The sequence below is a fragment of the Parus major genome, chromosome 5, assembly GCF_001522545.3.
Source record: "Parus major isolate Abel chromosome 5, Parus_major1.1, whole genome shotgun sequence".
NCBI classification, from domain to species: Eukaryota; Metazoa; Chordata; class Aves; order Passeriformes; family Paridae; genus Parus; species Parus major.
The window spans coordinates 34,953,621-34,974,699 of record NC_031774.1 but is presented as its reverse complement, the minus strand read 5'-3'; the positions used below and the strand labels follow the sequence as shown (position 1 = coordinate 34,974,699).

At 34.6% G+C, this 21,079-nt stretch overlaps 1 protein-coding gene across 1 annotated transcript in view; it reads right to left on the bottom strand.

Annotated features, from left to right (window-relative positions):
* SCFD1 (sec1 family domain containing 1) overlaps positions 1 to 21,079 on the bottom strand; it is a 48,558-nt gene that overhangs the window by 10,775 nt on the left and 16,704 nt on the right. Inside the window, exons 11-20 of the mRNA XM_015631299.1 lie at positions 19,121 to 19,260; positions 18,016 to 18,106; positions 17,591 to 17,664; positions 16,965 to 17,046; positions 9,920 to 10,016; positions 6,449 to 6,519; positions 5,488 to 5,567; positions 4,879 to 4,941; positions 3,790 to 3,865; positions 1,553 to 1,606 (exon numbers count right to left, since the gene is read on the bottom strand). Of these exons, the coding sequence (XP_015486785.1) occupies positions 1,553 to 1,606; positions 3,790 to 3,865; positions 4,879 to 4,941; positions 5,488 to 5,567; positions 6,449 to 6,519; positions 9,920 to 10,016; positions 16,965 to 17,046; positions 17,591 to 17,664; positions 18,016 to 18,106; positions 19,121 to 19,260 (828 nt within the window). The remainder of the gene's footprint in view (positions 1 to 1,552; positions 1,607 to 3,789; positions 3,866 to 4,878; positions 4,942 to 5,487; positions 5,568 to 6,448; positions 6,520 to 9,919; positions 10,017 to 16,964; positions 17,047 to 17,590; positions 17,665 to 18,015; positions 18,107 to 19,120; positions 19,261 to 21,079) is intronic.

Sequence of the window (21,079 nt, the reverse complement as noted above, 5' to 3'; positions counted from 1 at the left end):
TCTTTTAGCTGAAACTTATTCCCAGACTTGCTGTCAGTTTTCCTGCAGGTTAGGAGAATCAGTCTTTAGGGATTGCCTGGCCTCCTATGACTTGAAAAGTGGGACTCCCTGTCCTGTGCCATGAGTATCAGTCTCTGCCATGGCAGTGGAACAGGAAGCTGCTGACTGACAGATTGGCTCAATCGCTGCTTTTTAAAGTGAAAAGATCAATGTTTTCTCCAAATTATCAAAGTGCCGGTAGCTGTTTTCTACTAAGTAAAATGTGAAAAAATCAAGTCAGAAAAAAACCTCATATGACTTGTAAACTTTTCTAAATCAACTCCCAAACTTGTAGCCTGAGGAAGCTAATGTTCATTTTTAAAATATTTGTTTAATTTTTCACCTTGTAAATTATCTGTAGTTTTAATTTCAACTTTCTATGGTAAATGTTCGGAGTGACCTCTGCTGGTTGACTAAATAAAGCTAGCCCTGTACATCTTTTCCAAGTCTTTCCAACAGGAACAACAATCCACTAACACTGGAAACATTAGTGTCAATTCTTTTGTTAGTTAAGAGAAAGCAAATTATCTGCTAAGAATCGTGACATATGTAATCTATAAAGTTCAATTTAATAAAGAATTACTTGTATTTTGGTAATTTTCATATTTTACCATTATTTTTTCTCTCTGTACATACAGTTAATACATGAAGGTGAAAGTGAAGTAAGAAGTGTACTAACCAGTGTGAAATATTACAATTTTATCTCTCTGACTGACACTGATGGCATCAAAAGAGGAAGAATGATACAATATGGCAAACATATTAAAGCTTTCTAAATGATTTCTAAGGGGTGATTTTTTCAGGACAAGTATGTGCACAGGTTGGTTGTATATAAGGAACAAAACACATGGCAAGAAGAATGACTTCATGCATAAACACTCAGGCCTACTTTTAGTTGTAAGCTCTAGCAAATGCCTTGACTGTGTAGCTAACACGTAAGCATTTCAAAACTTCATAACATATAAATTTAAAATAGTCTGAGTAGATTTGCACAGAAACAAGAAGAGGAATTTTCTTACAAAAACCACCTCTACTTGCAAACAGAATGACTAAATCAGTAGTAAAATATTTTCCTCTACATAGCAAAGTTTAAAGATGTGGGAAATGTAATTTTCTCTAATACTACTCTCTGCAAATATTTCACTTTTGAAATTGTGCTCTTTAGAAAAAAAACCAAAGACTCTGATCCAAAGAAAATTTCAGTCCACAGCTTAATGTAGAAATTTAAAAGCAAAAGAGGCTTAGTATAGCACAAGTGTAATAGAATCTCAGAATAGGAAAAAACTAAAAGTACTAGTTCCAATGAGACACAGTAAATTGTCATTGTTTAGGACTATTTTAATGAGAGGGCTTATTGAATAATTATGAAAATGGTGCTATTCTTCAAATACAGCATGATTGGATTCAACTGCATTACCATGAAAACAATTAGCCATAGCAAATGTGATACTACATATCAAAGCCTCAAGATTTAATCTGCTCCACCTCTCTGTGTGAAGGCAATTGTACTCACAGGGTTTGACTTCATCTCCATAAGGTTGTCCAAAATACGTGTGACTGGCAGATTCTGTAAAATATAATGTGAAATTGATGGAATGCTGAAAAGCTTACTAAGAACTATTCCCAGGCACATTATTACTTTTGGAAGAGTTTACAGAGCATTTGAAATATTATTTTAAACAGTTTTCCTCTTATGCTTGGTAAAGGTTAAGCTTATTTATTATCAACTAAATTACTTTTCTGTAAAAAAAGGTAAACATCTGAGATGCATATAGCTAGGGGATAAAGATAAGACAAAGCAAAAAAAGTGTGAAGATAGGAACAGGGCTGTATTTAGGTATTACTAACACATGCATTATTTGATCAAATATGAATTCTTATTAAAAAATACGTTGCAGTTAGAGAAAGAATTTTAAAGCTGATGCTTATAATTAAGTATGTGATTCCAAAAAAGAACTAATGTTGTCATAGAAACGGGTAAAAAAAAAATCAACATTACAACAAATGTCTGGACGACCTGCAAAGGAATAAAGGGAGGTGAAATTCAAGATTACTGTTCCTTATTTAGCATGGGAAATGTCAGCTGGGACAAAAGCTTTGAATATTGAAGAGTTAAACTATTTCAGTTATAATAAACTGAGAGTGAGTTTACATAGCAACAGGATTGGAAATGAGTCTTGTTGACAGAATGTATCAAAAGAGGACATTCCAAAGGATGATCTACATATTACACTGTATAATCAATGTGAATCCCTGAATTACTGAAGGAAAAATAAAAAGTTAGCTGTAACAGAAATAACACAGACCTACATTAGGCTTACAAATATGAGGAAGAAAGGATTCTCATCTGGCTACCCTAAAATAACCTGGAGAAGAAATGAAAAGCCAGAAAAGGCATATCCAAAAAATTGGCTTTTTGCTCACTCAGAATGCAAAACAATGCAAGCCATTTTGTACAGAATAATATTAACTCTTTAAAGCCAGTCATTTAAAGAAATGATAAAATGTTTAATACAAGAAGAGGAGGAAGTCTCCTGGAGAATAGAATTATTTTCTATTATTACAAGTAACAGTTTGTCTGAAGAGTTCTCTATAAAATATAACACATAGGCAAGTTGCATGTTTAAATTTTCCTCAATCATATTTCATTATATACCACCAAGTATATATTTCATTATATACCACTGAGTAACTCTGCAATGCAGCTTATCATTCTAGTCATAGTGAAATTCCTGCAGAATTAACTTCATTAACTACCCTACAAAACTGAGATCCCAATTTTAAACTTTTATGTGATAGCTAATGCCTTTCATGTATAAATTATGTGTATAACAGGCTGGATAAACAAACAGCGACAATGATAAGATTAAGTAGGTCAAAAAGGTGAACCTTTAGTTAAGATTTCATTTTATTTAGTTCTGATATGCTGTATTTCTAATTTAAATTCTGACTCTTCAATTAAATTATAATGTGATGAATGATCCCTTTTTTCAGAAATCTTGACGTGAAAATACTACACAATTAAGATTTTAAACTGTAAGTATTTATTTATATGTACAAAGGTACATATTGGGAAAATAATGTAAACTCTACAGAGAAGTAGGTTTCTGGGAACCACAATTCAACATTCCAGCTCCAAGTTATACAACCAGTTTCTTTTTGTTATTGTTGTTTGTTTTCTTTGGGGTGGGGTCGGGGGGGTTTACATGTACATGCAAGTTATGCTCAGAAATATTTTATAAAGTTAAGTGAATATTTGAAGGCGGTCATGTCATTATAAATACATTTGTATTTTCATGCACATTACAAGATTATGGTTGCTGTACATTACATTTGCATGGGAAAACAAATGGTTGAATTAAAATTTCAGCCTTTTAATCACTATGGAATAGTTTAACTTAATACATGTAGTTCTAAGTAAAGATACAGATAACTATATTTTTTTTATGAAAAAAAAAATAATTATGAAAGTCTATGAAAGTCTAGTTTACTTTGAGTATTCCACAGCTGTTCTTTTCATAATGCTGAAATCTGTCTTAATTGCTACAAAGAGGTCTTCAAAGACAATGTGAATTATTTGTTAGTTATCTGATATCTGGAAGTTACAAAGTGATAGATCTATCCATAAGCAGAGATTTATGTTTATGTTTTCACTGTACAGTGAATTTTATCAGTATGCCAAAGGTACTGAAATTTGTTTTTCCTAATGTTCACAATACTCATGATAGAATTATTGTTTTTCAAACTTACCTGTTGCTTCAGTACCAAGTTCTTCACTCCTTCCATTACAAACTGTGATCCTGTATTCATAACACGTGAAAACAGACTGAAAAAACAAAACAAAGATGATGTGTAAGATCTCTGTTTTTAATTTGTATTCTTAAATTTTATACTAACCTCCAATTCCCAATAAAGTCAATAGGACCTAAGTACCAAGTATTTCAGTTTGTCATAAAAGATATTCTTCATATCACATGGCAAGCAAATGTATAGGAATACACTACCAGATAGATCCTCACCTATCAAAGGGAGTCTTGGATTCTTAAGTCCACTGAACAGTTTATTTTACAACTTCTGCAATGTAGGGATTTGAGTGCTCCTTTCAAGTGGGTATGCCAATCACCAGGGTTAACAGAGATGCTGAGCATCTCCAACAAACCAAAGAGAAATTTTTACAAGTGAAACAGCACCAGAATTCTCTCTAACCATACTGTGCCAGATTCCTTACGACAGTGACAGGGCATTCCTGAAAGTAAAGTTGATAATGAGGACTGAAGTCCTCTGAAGAACGGAAAGACCCAAGTCCTATATACTATATGGCATGTAACCTTAGCTTAGTAATTTTTTTCTCATGTCTTGAAATAAATAACTACACCTTTCAGCAAGCAGACAGACACCCAGACCAGGACATTCTAATGAAATAGCAGTGTGTTCTTGCAGCCTTGACAGTCTCCAAACCCAGGAGAGAAATGATTTTGAATATACAGGGCTGTTTTTATCCTCTGCCATTGACTACTTTAGGCTCAAAGTGATGGCTGTCATGGATCCAGTTCCTGGCACTGAATTCTCCTCATGTGAGAGTGCATTTAATGTGCAGGTGCAGATTGCACTGTATTAAGATAGTTTATGAATTTAGTCACAGATCCTTTTGTTTTACTCTCTGTGTGTACTGCGCACTGTTAAGGGGAGATGAATGCTTGTCATTGTTGTAACTTAAAAATTTTGCAAACAGGGAGATGTTTTGTTCTGGGCCCTATATAACACTAACCACGCTTTCATCACTACTAAAATAAGATAAGAAAACCTAAAGGCTTACAAAAAAATCAATCAAAAGCATACCCCAAAGGTTTAGGTGTAGCGTTTCCATAGCTGGTTGGAGCTGAAGCCATCTTAGTGAAAGCCCTGTGAAAGCAGGGATAGAAAACAAATATTTATCTCAGATACATATTTCTGTACATGTTCCACTCTAGTCATCTGAAAGTGAAAAGAACTGTATTTCTAACTCTTTCAGGAAGTAATTATTTATTATAGGCATCCCTCTTGCCTACAAATAAAATAGGAATTAGATTTTATAGTCAAAAGACAAAGATTTCATTCAGATAATATGTAAAACTACAATAACTGATATGCAACACAACTCCTCAGTATGAACTAATAAAACCTCAGAGTCTGAACTGGCACAACTTTTCATTTAATTCAGTAAGTTGCTTCTGTCCTGGATCATTAAGGGCACAACTACATGTCATGTTCTAGAGTGTTCTGGCACTACTGCAGCTTAGTTCTAAAATAAGATTTGCATGTATTACCATAACAATAATTTATACCAAATGAATATTTAAGGATAACTTACAATTTAAGAGAAGTAACACGTAATTCCTGAACACAATGCTGGGTTCTGTATTACCCATATATATTACTCAGTAATAGGAGAAAAAAGAAATTACTTACTTCCATTGTTTTATGTAGCTCAAAGGAGCGAGATTACAACCTGCATCCGTCAATGCTTTTTTATACTGCTCCAAGTCAATCTGAAATCATAAAGTGGAAAATAATAAAAGGTTGAAGCAACTCTTTTACAAAGACAAGATATACTAAATATTAAATAAGTAGTGCAAAGTTATAGCATTGACCCAAGCTAAGAAGTTATTATGAGACTTAATCTCATTTCCTACAAAGTATGGAAATGCAACTTGAAATACAATTTGCGATGAGCAGATCCCATTAAACTGAACAGTGTTTGTGGAATTAAATCCTGTGTACTTTCAGACATGGAACAGTCTTTATACTAGCATCAACAGAATGCTGGTTTCTGTAGAATGTCAAAACAGTAAGTAATAAATGAAGAGGAGCTAATGTACATTAATACAAATACTTTCTATTTGCCTAACCAAGCATTTTTTTCCATCAGATAATGTTTCTATGTAGTAAAAATTTCCCTTGAAATTAATCATCCTAAATTCAAAAGAAATATGAAGAAATTATTTCCTGAATTAATCAGATATTGGCAGATGCATTTCTCCTTCATTCACCTGCTAGTCAACTGACTCCATCATTCTTGAGTATATGGAGTGAAATGACTCATATTTTTGTTTTGCTTTATCTACTTCTTTGAGCAGTGGAGTGGAATAATAGACAGCATGCTAAGATGTGTCTTGCAGTAACTCTGATCTAAATATGTCAAAATATAATATTCTTTCTTACTAGTCATTCATATCCTTTGAAATGGTGGCTAAAGCTTTGTGAGCACATTTCCTGGCAATAAGACAAAATTTATTTAAAGTTTTAGAATCTCCTGGGCATTTCATACTTCACTTTTCAAAGGAACAGAAATATCTACTTAATGTTGAAATGACACAGAAAAATCTTTGTGGTACAATCTGGTGTTGGAAGCTGTAAAGAACATGGGTACCTCTGAAGGTGCCTGAGTTGAGCTTATGTAATAGATGAGAAATAATCGCATTTTGTCTTCAGGAGTTCCTGCTGCAATAAGAAAAAAAAAAAAGAATTAAAAACTACAATTGTAGTTTGCTGCTTTGTTTTGCTTCTACATTAACTGCTCTTCAGCAGCCATATATATGTACATGCAAATCTTTAGTTACGACAATAAATGCTATCAATAACCATGGCCTTCTTCAATGTGTAAGATGGTAGAAAGCCAGACAGCAATTTTAGTAAGAGTTGGGTTAGATGTTCTCATACTTTCAGAAAATTTTAGGCTTTCTCCTTTTGTTTGTAGTAAACATTCTTCATATAACATAGTAAATATATTATGTAGAGAAATTTTGACTTATTTTATATGGAGATTGGAAACATTATCTGGAAGTAGGTCCATGGAAAAGCAGACTAAAGAAAAAAAACATAGAAGTAAAAGCCACAGCATATTATTTTTTAGCTCTACAACTTGCTTACACAGCTCTATGATTCACTATACTGAAATACTTGAGGACTGCAAAAGCATTTATATGAACCTCTGGTCAGGAAAGAAAACCCTAAACTTCCAACTTGCTTTCAGAAAGGATTTCACCTCTTAAATCCTCTTTCAGTGGAGAAAAACACTTCCTATTCTTGGGAAGCATTATTCATATGCAATCAAAATGCATCTCTCCAGATCAAAAAGTTAATGTAGCCACTACTTAGACTATAAACTACTACATCAGTTTTTGGACAGAATCTTTTTTATTTTTCTAGAAGAGAATCACTGTTAGTAAAGATGATAGCTTCAAATGAAGTTTTCAGAAGAGCAACTTCTCAAAACAAACATTGTAAATTAAAATTCATTATAAATGCCTGATACGTTTACTACAATATTTTATAAGACTGCACTTTCTTGTACTTGTGGGTAAGAAATTACTTTCTTTCCTGTTTTCCTTTTTCTGTTTTGTTTGTTTTGGGTTGTTTTCCCCTACTACGGAATGTGGATCATTTCAGGAGGAGACCATCTGATCTAATCTGCAAATTTTATTTATAAGTGAGCATATATTTAGTCTGGCAGAAGTTAAGAGTAAGCACTGTCATAATGAGCATTTATGACTTGGTACAATCTTCTCTGTGAAGTAGGTTTTACTAACCTTTACCAAACACCAGTAAGTCTGAAGATCGAGAACTGAAGAAACTTTGTATTACCTAAACCAAAAGCCAAATTTCAAGGTAGAGATCCACCTGGAATTCACTTGGGCAAAAAAAGCTCTGATAAACAGCTGTAAGACTCAGGTCAATTGAAATTATTCACTACTTTTTTCTAGACTACGATCTGGCAGCACAGAGAGGCAAACTGCTCAACATTCTGAAGAAAATGTAACTTGGCAAACCTAGAACAGACCAATTATATATTCAACTGAAAAACCAGCAAGCAGCCCTTAGCTCACTACTCCAGGATAAAGTAAAACCCACTAAACTGGGAGGCAGCTTATAGTCCTGCGTGGTAGATTAGAACAACACAGTAACAAACAGGAGGCTGAAGCCTGAAGCTGTTGAGTGGTCACATCTAAGTGCTTTCATGAAGAGCTCTGCAGATCTCATCATCCACAAGACAAATATCCCCACACATAATGCCAATAAGTAGTTCACCAGTGGAAGCACAGGAAGACTTGATGTATTATTCCTTAAAAATGTTTTCTGCTGGTATTTCTCAGTGAATCACACAATATGAGGCTGGACAGTTTTACAGGACAGCATGCCTGGAAATAATCACTGTGATTTAACTTAAATCTTTTTCTTACATGGACTTAAACCTTGGCAATGCTTATAAAATGCTAACATAACACTGTGAATACCTGAATACTTAGCTTATGAAGAAAAACTCTAGCTTGTAAATCTAATCTTTCTCTTGTATAAAATCCAGGAACCTTGCTAATAGGAATGTTGGTATCATACATCAGCCTTTGAAAACAATTTGCTTTACACTACAGTCTAAAAAGGCATAGAATATGTGGATTCAGGTAAAAAGTAATTAATCCAGTAGGAGATATAAGCAAGCATAAGAATTTGTTTTCATATCTAAGTTTATGCAAACATAAAAGCTGAAATCAAAACAGTACATGAAATGTCAATTCTGAACATGGAAAATGACTAGTTTGTATTGATGCTTAATAAAAGTACACATTATACATATTTTTATTAGCTTAATATACAAAATGAATATATTTACTGAATTACAGATTGATACCTGACATTAGATTTTCTGGAAGTTTATTAGTTTCTAGACTTGACCCATTATGAGATCTTCAAATTTTTAGCTGAGATTTCTACCAACTGTGCACTATATCTCCATCCTTTTGATTATACAGCATGGACACTATTAAAAGATTTTTGTAAAAAGTCAGCAGGATGTATCTATACTCTTTCTATAAATATGAATCATTATACAAACTCCAAGCAGGCATTAAGCCCAGTATGTAGCTGCAAGTTACACACATAATCATGCAGTAACAAAACATTTTCTTAAAGAGCACACTGGAAAAAGAGCAGAAACCCTGGGTCTCTAAATGCTTGTGGCTTGCCAACATAATTGCCAGTATGCAGACAAGTCAGAGATCGTAATTTAAGTTTTACAATTTTGCTCTGCATGTTATTTTCTTCCAGCCAACCGGTATCAGATCATACTGAAATCTGTCAGAGGGTTATGACACGCGTCAGGCTGTGATAGATTGAAAGAAGAATTGATGCTGGAATAGTACAAAAAGCTGAGAATTCATTTGGGTCTCAGCCTTTCAGAGAAAGGCCCCTGGTGACTCCTGGTAATAGAGAACCCGAGCACCCCTGGTGTGCAATGCTCTGATATGTATGACCCATACCTGACACAGAAGCTGGGATGCATTGCTTGAGCTCTTACATGATGAAAACAGACATGCCACAGCTGAATCAACACATGCAAAGCTTCCAGTAAGTCCCAGTGAACTGGCCAATTTACATCTTGTGTCCCTTCTCTCCACTTGTCCCATTCATCTCTTCCGTCACACAAGCAGGAGCTACCTACATTGCAGCCCCTTGATCTAACCAAATTCTATGAAGTTTCCATTGTGTTCATGAGGTATGTGTATGTTGTAAAACATGCAGTAGAATTTTAAAGAATTAGTGTTGTTCAGACCACAGAATGCCATGCTACACTACTAAATACTGGAAAAGCACAAAAAATAAAATGCTGACCTTCAAAAAATAAGGGGTTAGGAAAGGATTTTAATGGAGCTGCAGAAGTTGCTAATATTTTGGATATTGCTCAACTGAAGTATTAAATTCTCTAAGACTGCTACTGAAGATCAGAAGCTGTTTTCTTTACAAATCTTGTACAGGTTGCTCCTTACCAACCCTGAAATCCAAACAGGTAGAGATTTATTGTGTAGCTTAACAAATTTTATACCAAGTTTAGATTTAAAGTACTCACCATCTGGGTCAGAAATCATGTCCAGCAGAGATTTATCCAGAGTGGATTTGCTCATTATTTTTTCCTCATATTCAAAATACACATCCAGCTTTCGACTCTGTTTAAGAGTAAGCATTAGGGTTAACATCTTAAAACTGTGAAAGAATATTTCCTCTTTTAAAAGGTATGTAGTTTTAGTTATAAATACAGTTTAAAAAAATTTATTTTTAAATAGATTATCAATAAAAGTAACTAATGATTGCATTATAATATGCTTTTATTAACTCTCAGAAAGTAGATGTGTATTTAATTATCGCACTAAAAGTGAAAAAGCAAATTAAGTGTGGGATGACTGATGTGAATACTGAACTGGAAGAGAAGCTTTGTTTTCAACTATGGCTTTGCCACAGCTGAAAACTACATGCCATCATATACATTACTATGTTGTAATAGGAAAAAATAATGGTCAAGTGAATATTATGTCCAATTTATTCTGAACCTCCAGGCTCTCAGAACACAAGACAATTATTCAATGCAGATAAAAGTAGGAAATCTTTTATACATTATGGCATCATGCCAAAGAAACATTGGCAACTGTCAACTTGGGTTGGTACTGAAATACTACCTCAGATCAAAGGCTTGCAATAATTCACTCACACCAAAGATGGAGAGGTTTATTATTAGATTATCTTGTTAACATTGGAAAAGAAGTCTCTCATTATACAATGACACACCAAGATGTTGTGAAAAATCCTTTTTAGGGAGGATGGCATAAGGACTATACAAAATTACTGAGGCAAAAGCTTTGTGGAAGACATCTCATGGCCATGCAAGTAATGACTGCACTGCAGCACATCTGCACAAACAGACAAGCTTTGCACTTATTGAGCATGATCTTACAAGCTAAAAATAGAAAAATACAGTCCAGAACTTATTTTAAAATATTACAATGCAGATCATTATGTATGTTTTAACGTTAAAATGCAGCATCACAACAAATGTTACAGCTACTCAGCTTACAAAACCTTAGTATCTGGTAACTAACTAAATCCTGATGTTTGAACACATTCAGCTATGTATTGTCTCAAACAGAAGACTGGCAGAGTGGATCTCCGTCTTGCTGCTTTGGAAGTGTGTCAGCTCCACATCATCTCCACCTTGAGACTGAAATGATACTGCCAGAGTGAGCAAGAGTCACCTTGCTTTTCTTGGGTTAAATGACTTGAGAAATTTTGCCTGATAATGCTAAAGCATTTAAAACTGCTATGGCAACTTTAATCCAGTGCAATAGTTGTTGTAATGACAGTACATAAAAACTTTGAAAATTTGGCTTTCACATATTTCTGAATTCTACTAAAATTATTCCTGAGAATCCCGAGAATAATAACAAATAAAAAAATTATTTTTAAAAAAGTTATTTTACCACCTCTCAAAAAAAAAAAAAATAAAAAGGTGTTTCTCTAGCATAAAGCCATCAGGATATTTCACCTTCTAAGTACTGTAAGTTCCTCAAAAAAAGAGCTAGAGAGGAGAAAACAAAGTAAAAAATATATGAATTACAAGAATATTTTTATATTGAAAGCATATGGTGATTAGCTTATGATGCAGGTAGCTATACAACACTTCCATTTCTCAGCTACCACTTCATGAACTCCCTGAGAAGAGCAGTTACTTGCAAAACAACAACTTAATTTAAAGCTTTTATGGATGCTTGCAATTACAGCTTATAAAGCAAATTACCATGAAGAGCACTCAAAAATGACCCCCTTTTAGGGGCAGAAGAATGTGTTCTGTTGATCGTTACAGAGACTATGACTACATAGAAAGTGCATGAAATGAGGGAAAAAAAAACCCCAAAAAACTATAGCTTCTTTCAAGCTATATTTACCTTGAGCTTACGTTAAAAGAGTAGTATGAAGTCTGAACAGAACTGAACTACCAGCCTTTTTCTAAGACCTTACATCAGATGCAATTTGGTATCTGCCAAACCATGTGAGAACTCAATCCTACAACATCTTGAAGATTTTCTGGGTTATAGTTTCCTTAAATCTCTCTAGAGACATAAAGCAATTGCAAAGAAACTAGCACTAGTTTTTTTAAGTCTTTCCATTACATTAAGTTGCTTTTTGTGCTTTATCTACATTTGTATCTTGTTAAGTGAGGCTAAATTCAATGCTTTTAAGTTTAAAGTATTTTTCCCAGACAAAAGGCATCCAATAAAAAAGGGATTGTCTTGAAATGTGGAAACTCAATCTTATAAAGTTAAATTTATTACTGTTGAATTTGGCAAAGCCCATATTATCTTAGCTGGTGATCTGTTTACAAGAAATTTATTCAGATGGCATGTAAAAATGTACAACATAAAAAGATTCACTGAGTCTCTGTATTTGTTTACAGATCAACTTCTAAATAAAATTTCGTAATTCAAACATAAATTACTTTCAATTGTACGAACAGATTGGCAATTGTTAACTTACTTGGAGCCCAGGCTAGGTAAAATTCTTCTCAGCCATGTGTAACTTTATGACTGTATGACTATGGCTGTTGAACAAAACAGATTACCAGCAGCAAAGAAAATTCACTGGTTGCATATATGTGCTATACTTTGAGTCTAAACTGAAACATTAATGATACATGGACACTCACTCTCTTCAAAAATTTTGCACAATTACTTTAGAAGTGCAAACTCAGCACTCTTTTGGGGAAAAAAACCCAAACTGAAAATCTCAAAACTTTAAGTCCACATTTTTCTATCCACTGTCTATTTTTTTTTTCTATCCACAATAGGGACATCAGAGGTAAAGAGCAATGTAAAACTTTTGAGACTCTTTCTGATGTGACAAACTAAAGAGACAGATCAATATGGTAAGTCTACTCAGCTGCTTCACTAGATAACTAACAAAAGTTACTAGCAAAGTTGCTAATAAGGGCAATATTTTTCTTAAACTGCTTTGCTAGGAATTAGGTGGACCCCAAATCAAATTTCATATGGGTTACTGAATAGCCTTAAACACTACTAGTTACCTTTTGACAGATATCCCAGATATGCCACATCAATGAGACAGTTACTTCTTGAAGAGCCAACTTGTCTAAGAGGTGCTGATAAGAAGCAGATGTCCCATTTAATTTAAATAAGTGCAATTTTTCTCACTCAATGGCAAACTCAGACATGCCAAGAGGAAAAGCTGGGGAATAGGAGCTAAACAATCCTGTAGATTCAATAAAAAAAAACAAAACAGCAAAGAATAGGTTCTTACGGGTGCCAAAATGGCAAGCAATGTGAAGAAAATCAATAATGATAAAAAATAATAAAGATGCAGTTACATATAGTTATTCCTTTTCTGCCTCCTGCTCTTGACTTTTTACAATGACATCTTGTTCCACACTAATCTCAGTCAAAAGACCTTTCTGGCTGCCTTTTCAGAAACGGGATTCTATACTGCAGTTGAAGTGCCACACTTCAGCTTGCTTTTTTTAAAAAAAATATATTTGTGAAAGCTTTCGACTTATCATCTTTAGAAATAGGCTGTTTGTAAGCCAAAACTTATTTTAGGGAAAATTACTCAAGTGCATGGGAAAGTCTGCTTGAGCACTGTATTCCAAAATGAACACAAAATTCCTTCTTTTTCAAGCAAGTAAGTGGAAGCAGGACCCATTAAAATCTCTTCGAGAGTAATTTTTGTAAAGACTTGCTGGAAGATCTACTATCCTCTTTACACTACAAAAGTTCTTAATTTTAGACAGAGAGAACATGCAGAAGAGAGAAGACATTTTCTAAGAAACTATCTGAGGTCTTTTTCAAAGATGCTGACAGAAAGCAACCAGAAATAACTGCATCCAGAATGAAGGAGGCTGGTCAGGTAATTAATAGTGTGCTGCTATCAAGAGGAAGAGAAACTCTGGAAGAAAGCTGGAAGTGGCAGTCACAGCCAATTCCTTTCCACTGAACTGCACAGAATGATGATAGGAAGGTCACTGTAACTGAACTCAGAAAAATCTGTTTTGCTAGAAGGCTACTGAATTATCACTTCTGAACTACAGAAAAACAGCCTGGACCATTGTGACATACATATTTCACAAACACATACCATTTCCCATGGTGAAAGATAAAAATGTAACCTTATTTAAAACAGAGTACTTAAAATAGAGGAATTAGAATTTAAATTAAATATTCATATTTAAAATATGAATTTGAAAATTTGAAAGGCTATTGTCAATCCAAATTAAGGGATTCCCGATTAAGAGATCAGTCAAAGTACCAGACCTTGAGATCAAGCAAAAGTAGAGATACATAATAAAACTATATAGGAATTTAAAAAACCCCTAAACCAAACAAATACAAGTAATTTAAGACAGACAACAATTTATATAAAGATCTGCCACTTAAATTCACATCTGAAGAATTCTAGCAAGAGGTTATCTAATCTATCCCCAACCGTCATTTTAGAGGAGTATATGTATGCATCTTTTTATATTCATGATTTAACATACATCAGTATTTCTATTCATATCAGAGTGAGATGCAAAGATAAGCATTACTTGAAATTTCAAAGCAGTTACATAGGCAAGTCTAGCCCTATATCTGTTCTCTGTTGGGCCCAGACCTTCAGTCATCAGGTTCAGCAGAGGAAAAACCAATAAATGCAAAACAAGGATGCATTTGTTCTAAGCACTGACCATAAATACTTGATAGTTTGCTTCATGAAAAAGTGATGCATACTTTCCATTATTTCACTAAAAACTTAAGCCAAAAATCTGCCAGGACCCGTAAGTATGTGATTAATTTCTGCTTTCCTCTTGCTGTGTCTTAGAAAATGATCCAAGAGAATGTGGAAAGCAGCTGTAAATCGAACATTAAAACATGACAAGAAAAATTATATTCACTTAGTATATCTGAAGCAGGTTTTGTTGCATTCTTTGCATAGATCCTTATATACATAGTGAAGAAAAATGCTCAAATAATTAATATAGTAAAACCCCACAATGGATAATGCAAATAGTCTATTTTAAAGTATGAATGCACTTCCTGATTATTTTAGAAGTGAAAATATAGCAACCTGCAGAAGAGCATGGTGCCTCACTAGCTCATCCTGACCTCAGCACTTGCAAAAAAACTTCTGTCTTATCCTAATCTGGTTTCATTATTTAACTGTATATAAAACCTATTAATCACAGAGTCAAGGTCTCATTTCTTTTAAAAGTACTGGATGAGACATTGCCCTTTTTGAGAGTATTTTTTAGAAATTCATTAGGTAGTGTAACATCCTACATACTAAAATTCCACAGATCAAGACTGAAAGATACGTAGTTTCTAAGACTGGAGGTGAAAAGAGAGGACAAAATGGTCAGGAGAAAGCAGCTGAGATAAACTTTACAGTGATTCAGTTAAAAGGTTTTACCATATGCAAATTTCAATAGAAAAAACATGTCTGTCTGCATTAGTTTAAGACAGTTTCCCAAATATCTGGAGATGAACTGACATTTTCTAAATCAAAAGAAAAGATGATGGAGATGTACACATCAATATATTGAAGAAACTGCATGGCCATTTGTCTCACAATTTTCTTTGACACTGATACAATAAGAAGGTAAAGAGCCTGTGCACTTTGCAGGACCAGAATTAAGAATCATGGAGGAATGGACCACCGGTCCTAGGGCACTCCCTAACAGCAGGTTCCCTATCAGGGCAGCAAGCCAAGGGCTGGTTGGGCGCCCAGATAAGGCAATTCCTTCCATCTCTAGGTAATCAAGAGTGCTGCTATCATCTAATGCATCTGACTCCAGCGAATTGCCAACAGGGTACTGGAAAGCCAGACTGATGTTACTGCCATTCTACATCTTGCTCTGAAACTTGTTTTCCCACCAAGAAACCATATAAAGAACACTACTGGTCTAGGCCTGCCATTATCACACCAGTATCTTTCTTAGAAAAGGGAATTTATAGACAAGGCATCAAAATATCAATATTGTTGACTTCATTTTTTTTTCAGTGGTATTAAAGTACTGCTTTTAAATTGTCAGATATGAAAATTGACATATCTAATAGTGCAAAAGCCCATATATTAGCCCCCTACAGTAATGAAAAAGTAAAGCACAGAGAGACACTCATCACCCCTTCTCCAACTTTATAAATACATAAAATTAATTTATTCATTTAATTAATGAATAAATTAAAATTAAGAATTAATCCTTTGTCTCTTTGAAGAGAACTTCAAAGAAATTCAGTAGCAATAATAATTGAGGACAGATCTTCCATTCTTTACAAATGTTAAAGCCAGCTTCAAAACACATGGCCTTCCATGAATTTTAAGTAGCTTGGGGTAAAATTCTAATTATTGATTTTCAGCGAGACTCGGTGCTTGAAGCACTTTCCAAAACTGAAAAGAAATTCAGGATTTCTGAAAGCCTCATCTACAGTTTCTGTTTTCCCACTGTGAAAACAAATCAATTTTCCAAGTTATCGTAGCAGTAACCAGGGCCTTCACTTGGCACCAATCCCTCTGCAAGGTCTCTGACAAAAGCAGCAGACTTAAAAGAGAAAAGTCAAACCCCCTTGTGAAGTTCTTAAATTATGCACAAGACATCTAACACAGACCCTGGTGGAAAGACCACTTCAGTAACTTGCACCATTATTGCCACATCTCTGGGTATGAGTTTTGTTGGTGAGCAGTCAACAGTGCCCTTCTGACAAACACATACAGAACAGAAGATTGCTTAGACTGAAGTAATGAATTGCCATGACACATCTCTAAAATAAAAGGAACACTTCCATCATAGACTTATTTTTTGAAAGACTTCAACGCACAGTAACAGTGACCACCATTAAGAAAAATGAGAATATACTAGTAAATTCTGGTAAGAAAAAAACTGGTGTTCTTTGCTTTCCTTGAAGAGACACTCAAAATTCATTATTTTTCACCCTTCAACACCAAGTAATGCTACAGAGTGAATTCTGAAAAAGTAGCACCATTGAGAAGGCTCACTTTCTTCTCTTCACTGCCTCAAATATATCCCTTCAGTTAAAGAGTACTACTGGCAGAAAACTCAAGTTAGAGAGCAATTGTACCTTTATGTGCTCCAAAACAGCTGTTGCAACATTTGTATGAAGATCAATGAGCCTCTTCTTTTCCAGAAGTTCTGGAAGAGAGCTGAAGAGATTAAATACAAACTAACCTGCTGATTTGCACTGTTAGTTGAATTGCGTACTGTACACATTAGGTATAAAAACATTTATGGAATTATAGAACAGTCTGGGTTGGAAAAGACCTTTAAAGGGTCTCAAAATCTAAAATTACGAATAGGGTTGGAAATAAAAAATGAGAGCATATAGATGTAATGATTCTCATAGCCATACCTGAAGAAGAGGATTTCATTAATTATTTTAATGAAAGAATGCAGAGGTTGGGGATTTTGGTGGAACAGTGCAAGAAAATTTATGATGCACTTAGATTACTCGTCTTTGCTGAGAAAACACTCCAAAGTCAAGCACTTTGTGGAAGTTACATATACAAGCGCTGTTTTAGGATACTGCATTTAACTTTATCAGAACTACAAAGCATTTAAACTATATTATAGAGCTGAACAGCCTACACTTAAAGATATTTATTTCAAAGAATACTGACAGTACAACAACAGAAGAAATTAGAAATGGTTCACAGATAATTAAAAAATAATGCATTATTGACTACTTACCTGACAGCTGAAGTTAGCTTAGCTGTATTATCTGAAAGCATACTTATTGCTCCTTCATCCTCCCCTTCAATGCCCTGGGTTTTGAGGAAAGGTTCAAAAAGAGGAATAAAAACAGTCATAAGAAATACAAGTATCATACATGCAGATAAAGTCAGTACATTTAGAACTTATTTTCTCATAATGATATTAATGTCTGGATTGTGTTTTTCAGTTAGTATGGAAGTTATATAATTGTAACACCAAAGAACAAGAAATTGAAGCTTCTTATGAAATACGGTACTTCCACTGTTACTTTTAAGATTGTATCATGCCTAAGATTCAGCATGCACTGAAAACTTTTGTCTGTGGGATGACAGGGTCGGCCAGGCATCTCTACAAGCCCTATTATGCTTTATGCAAAAACACATAGAGGTGATAAAACTTACCATGATACTTTTAAGTCTTTTGACTTCATCTTCTTGGGCTCTGTAAGATTCCAGTTCTTGTTGAACAGACTCAGCCACCTCTGGAAAAGGACTAATGCAATAGTCTGCATTAACTTCAGTTAAATCAACAAACTGAAATATCAGAACCAGACAATAAAAACCTTTCTGGAAATAACAGTACACAAATCGTGCAGCAGAATCAAATCACTGAAAATGATGACATCTTCCTGTAGGTTTACTTAAACTTTCTAAGATATATCTACTGCTTTCAATAATTTTATATCATTTTGGTAAGAACAATTTTGAGCTCTCTAACAAATAGCTGACAAATATCATGGACTATGAATAATGGCAATGATCATTCCTTATGTGGTGGGTTGACCCTGGTTGGATACCAGGTACTCACCAAGTGACTCTATCACTTCTCTCCTCAGCAAGACTGGGTGGGGAGAAAGCACGGTAGAAAACCCCCAAAGTCAAGGGTAAAGATACAGGCAATTGAAAAATGGAAAGCTTTTGTGTGAAAGCAAAGGAAAACAACAGGTTTTACTCTCTGCTTCCCACCAGCAGGCGATGTCTGGCCATTTCCCAGGAAGCAGGGCTTCAGTAGGCAGAGTGGTTGCTCCAGAAGAAAAATATTTAAAAAAAACAAACATGGAATGCTGCACCCTTCTCCTACTTTCTCTTAGTTTTTATTGCTGAACAGTGGTATGGAATGAAATGGTACTGAAAGGTGTGGAGTATCTCTTTGGTCAGTTTGGGTCAGCTGTCCTGGCTATGACCCCTCCCAAGATTTTGCCCACCCTCAGCCTGCTGGTGAAGGGGAATTCTGGGGAGACAGAACTGATGCTGTGGGAGCACTGCCCAGCAGTAGCCCAGCAGAACACTGGTGTGTTATCAACACCTTTCTAGCTACCTGTGCATCACACAGCACTGTGAGGGCTGCTGTGGGGAACATTAACTTCATCTCAGCCAGACCCAATACAACTTAAAAAAAACCCAACAAACCCAAGCTAGAAAGTATTTTCAAATAAGCTTAAAAACAAAACTACTATATATAGAATAAATATAGAATACTTAGAATTTATATACCTTTATGGCTTACCTGCCCTTATGCTTTTGCCAGAATTTATCAGATATAGTTAAATCATAGGACTTCTTATTTTTTTTCTTAGGTCTAGCACCTGCTGGAGTATTCTCTGTTCCTGCTGATTCTTCCAAGTTAACTCTATTCAAATGGAAATCCTAAATAAAGAGGAATTTTATGTAAATATTTGACAGTTTAATTCTTTATTCAACATAAAGAACATAATCAACAAAGTATCTTCTAGATTACTTTCTAAAAAAATATGAACACTGCTATTTATTAGCACTTCATAAGTAGGCAGGAAACAGTTTAGTAGTTAACTAGATAATAACAACATCAATATAAGGACTCCAAAATTACTCAGTTACAGAACAGTGATCAGTTCAATACTAAACAAGGCAAAGGTATTTGATTATCTCATATGCAAGCACTGTTCTGACACTGAACTTTGAACATTGTTTTCTGCATAGAAAAGTAAGTTATTTAGCAAAGACTGTGCTCTAACAACTCTCCAAAACTTTGAAGCAGAAGTTTCTATGTTGCAGACAAAAAGTGTTTCTAAGTCTGCTTACTTACATAACTGTATCAAAGCTGCCAAGAAGTTGATAACATCAGCAACAGGATTATTCTCTCTGAGAACTATTTAGCCACAACTTCACAGCTCTTTCCCTAATTTTTTGAGCACTAGTAAAATAGTGAATGCATGATAAAACAAAACTTTCCAACAAAGCTGCTATTTTTCCATATAGTTTTTCTTCTTCCACAGATGAATGAACATAGAATGCTTTGCTAGAGGACACAACTATGCTCACGTCACCACACTGCTCCCTGTGGGTCTTCTAGTTCTTTACCCCACTGCTAAAGACTGCCCTGTATTTTCTTCAGCTTAACTATTCTCTCTGGTTTTCAACAAAAAGTGTTAACAAGTATTCCACTTCCTGACTTTGTCCTAGCCCTTATCAAGAACATTTAAAACTTCTGAAGTCCTCTTTGCTTGACACAGAAACTGTTATGAACCTCTTAGAATAGATATTTTTTCCAGAAATAAAACATCACTTTATTATTTTCATCAAAGCATATAGATATGGATCACTGTGAGTGAAACTGTCAAATAAAGTTTTAAAATGTTTCTAGTTATCCCTTGGCAGGGACTTAAATACTACAAATAATTCATGCTAGAATAGAAACATAACCAAGTTAACTCAATAGAAACACATGCAGTTGATGCGTGCAAACTTCATCTTTGGATCATTTTAACTCAGCAGTTACCTGCATTTTCAAGTTAGCTTTGGTATTTACAAGTTTTCCTAAAACAATTCTTATTGATTAGTGTTCTTCCTTTCAACTCCCCATTTTGTCCTTACAAGGCTTTCTAATCATGCCTCCCATTTTATTGTATGCACTGATGAAAGGGTTTTTTATTCAGAAATAGGAATCTATTAATGCAAGCATGTTTATGTGTAGAAACAGCATGGTAATAATCTCAATGGATGCAGTACTCAACTGGGTAGTTCAACACTGCATAGCATTCCTGGATTTTGATAACTGAGACCTTAAACAAAACCCAGTTTGTTTGAAAGTATAGTTCACATAACCAACATCTTGGTAACACTTCCATGGTTACAATTTATGGCCTCTTAAAAGACTACTGCAGTTATTTCATGAAATATTATGCTCAGTACATGAAGAGTTTGGCAGGCTCGCCTTTAAGGTAACTTGACTAGTTTTGAAATTAAACTTTTGCCCTTGTTATGGAACCACAGACCCCTTGGTTACAATTTCACTAAAAAAATTCCTAATCCTGTGTACTTTAAAGACTCAACATTTAACAAGTTGGTCCAGAGAAACTACAGAAGCCTGATACAATAGAGATCCAATGATCTTTGAGTAAGTCTTCTAGTGTTATTCCAATACCCCATCATAATCATAACACTAGTGGTTCTCAGCTTCCAGTACATCTTTGATCACTCTGCATCC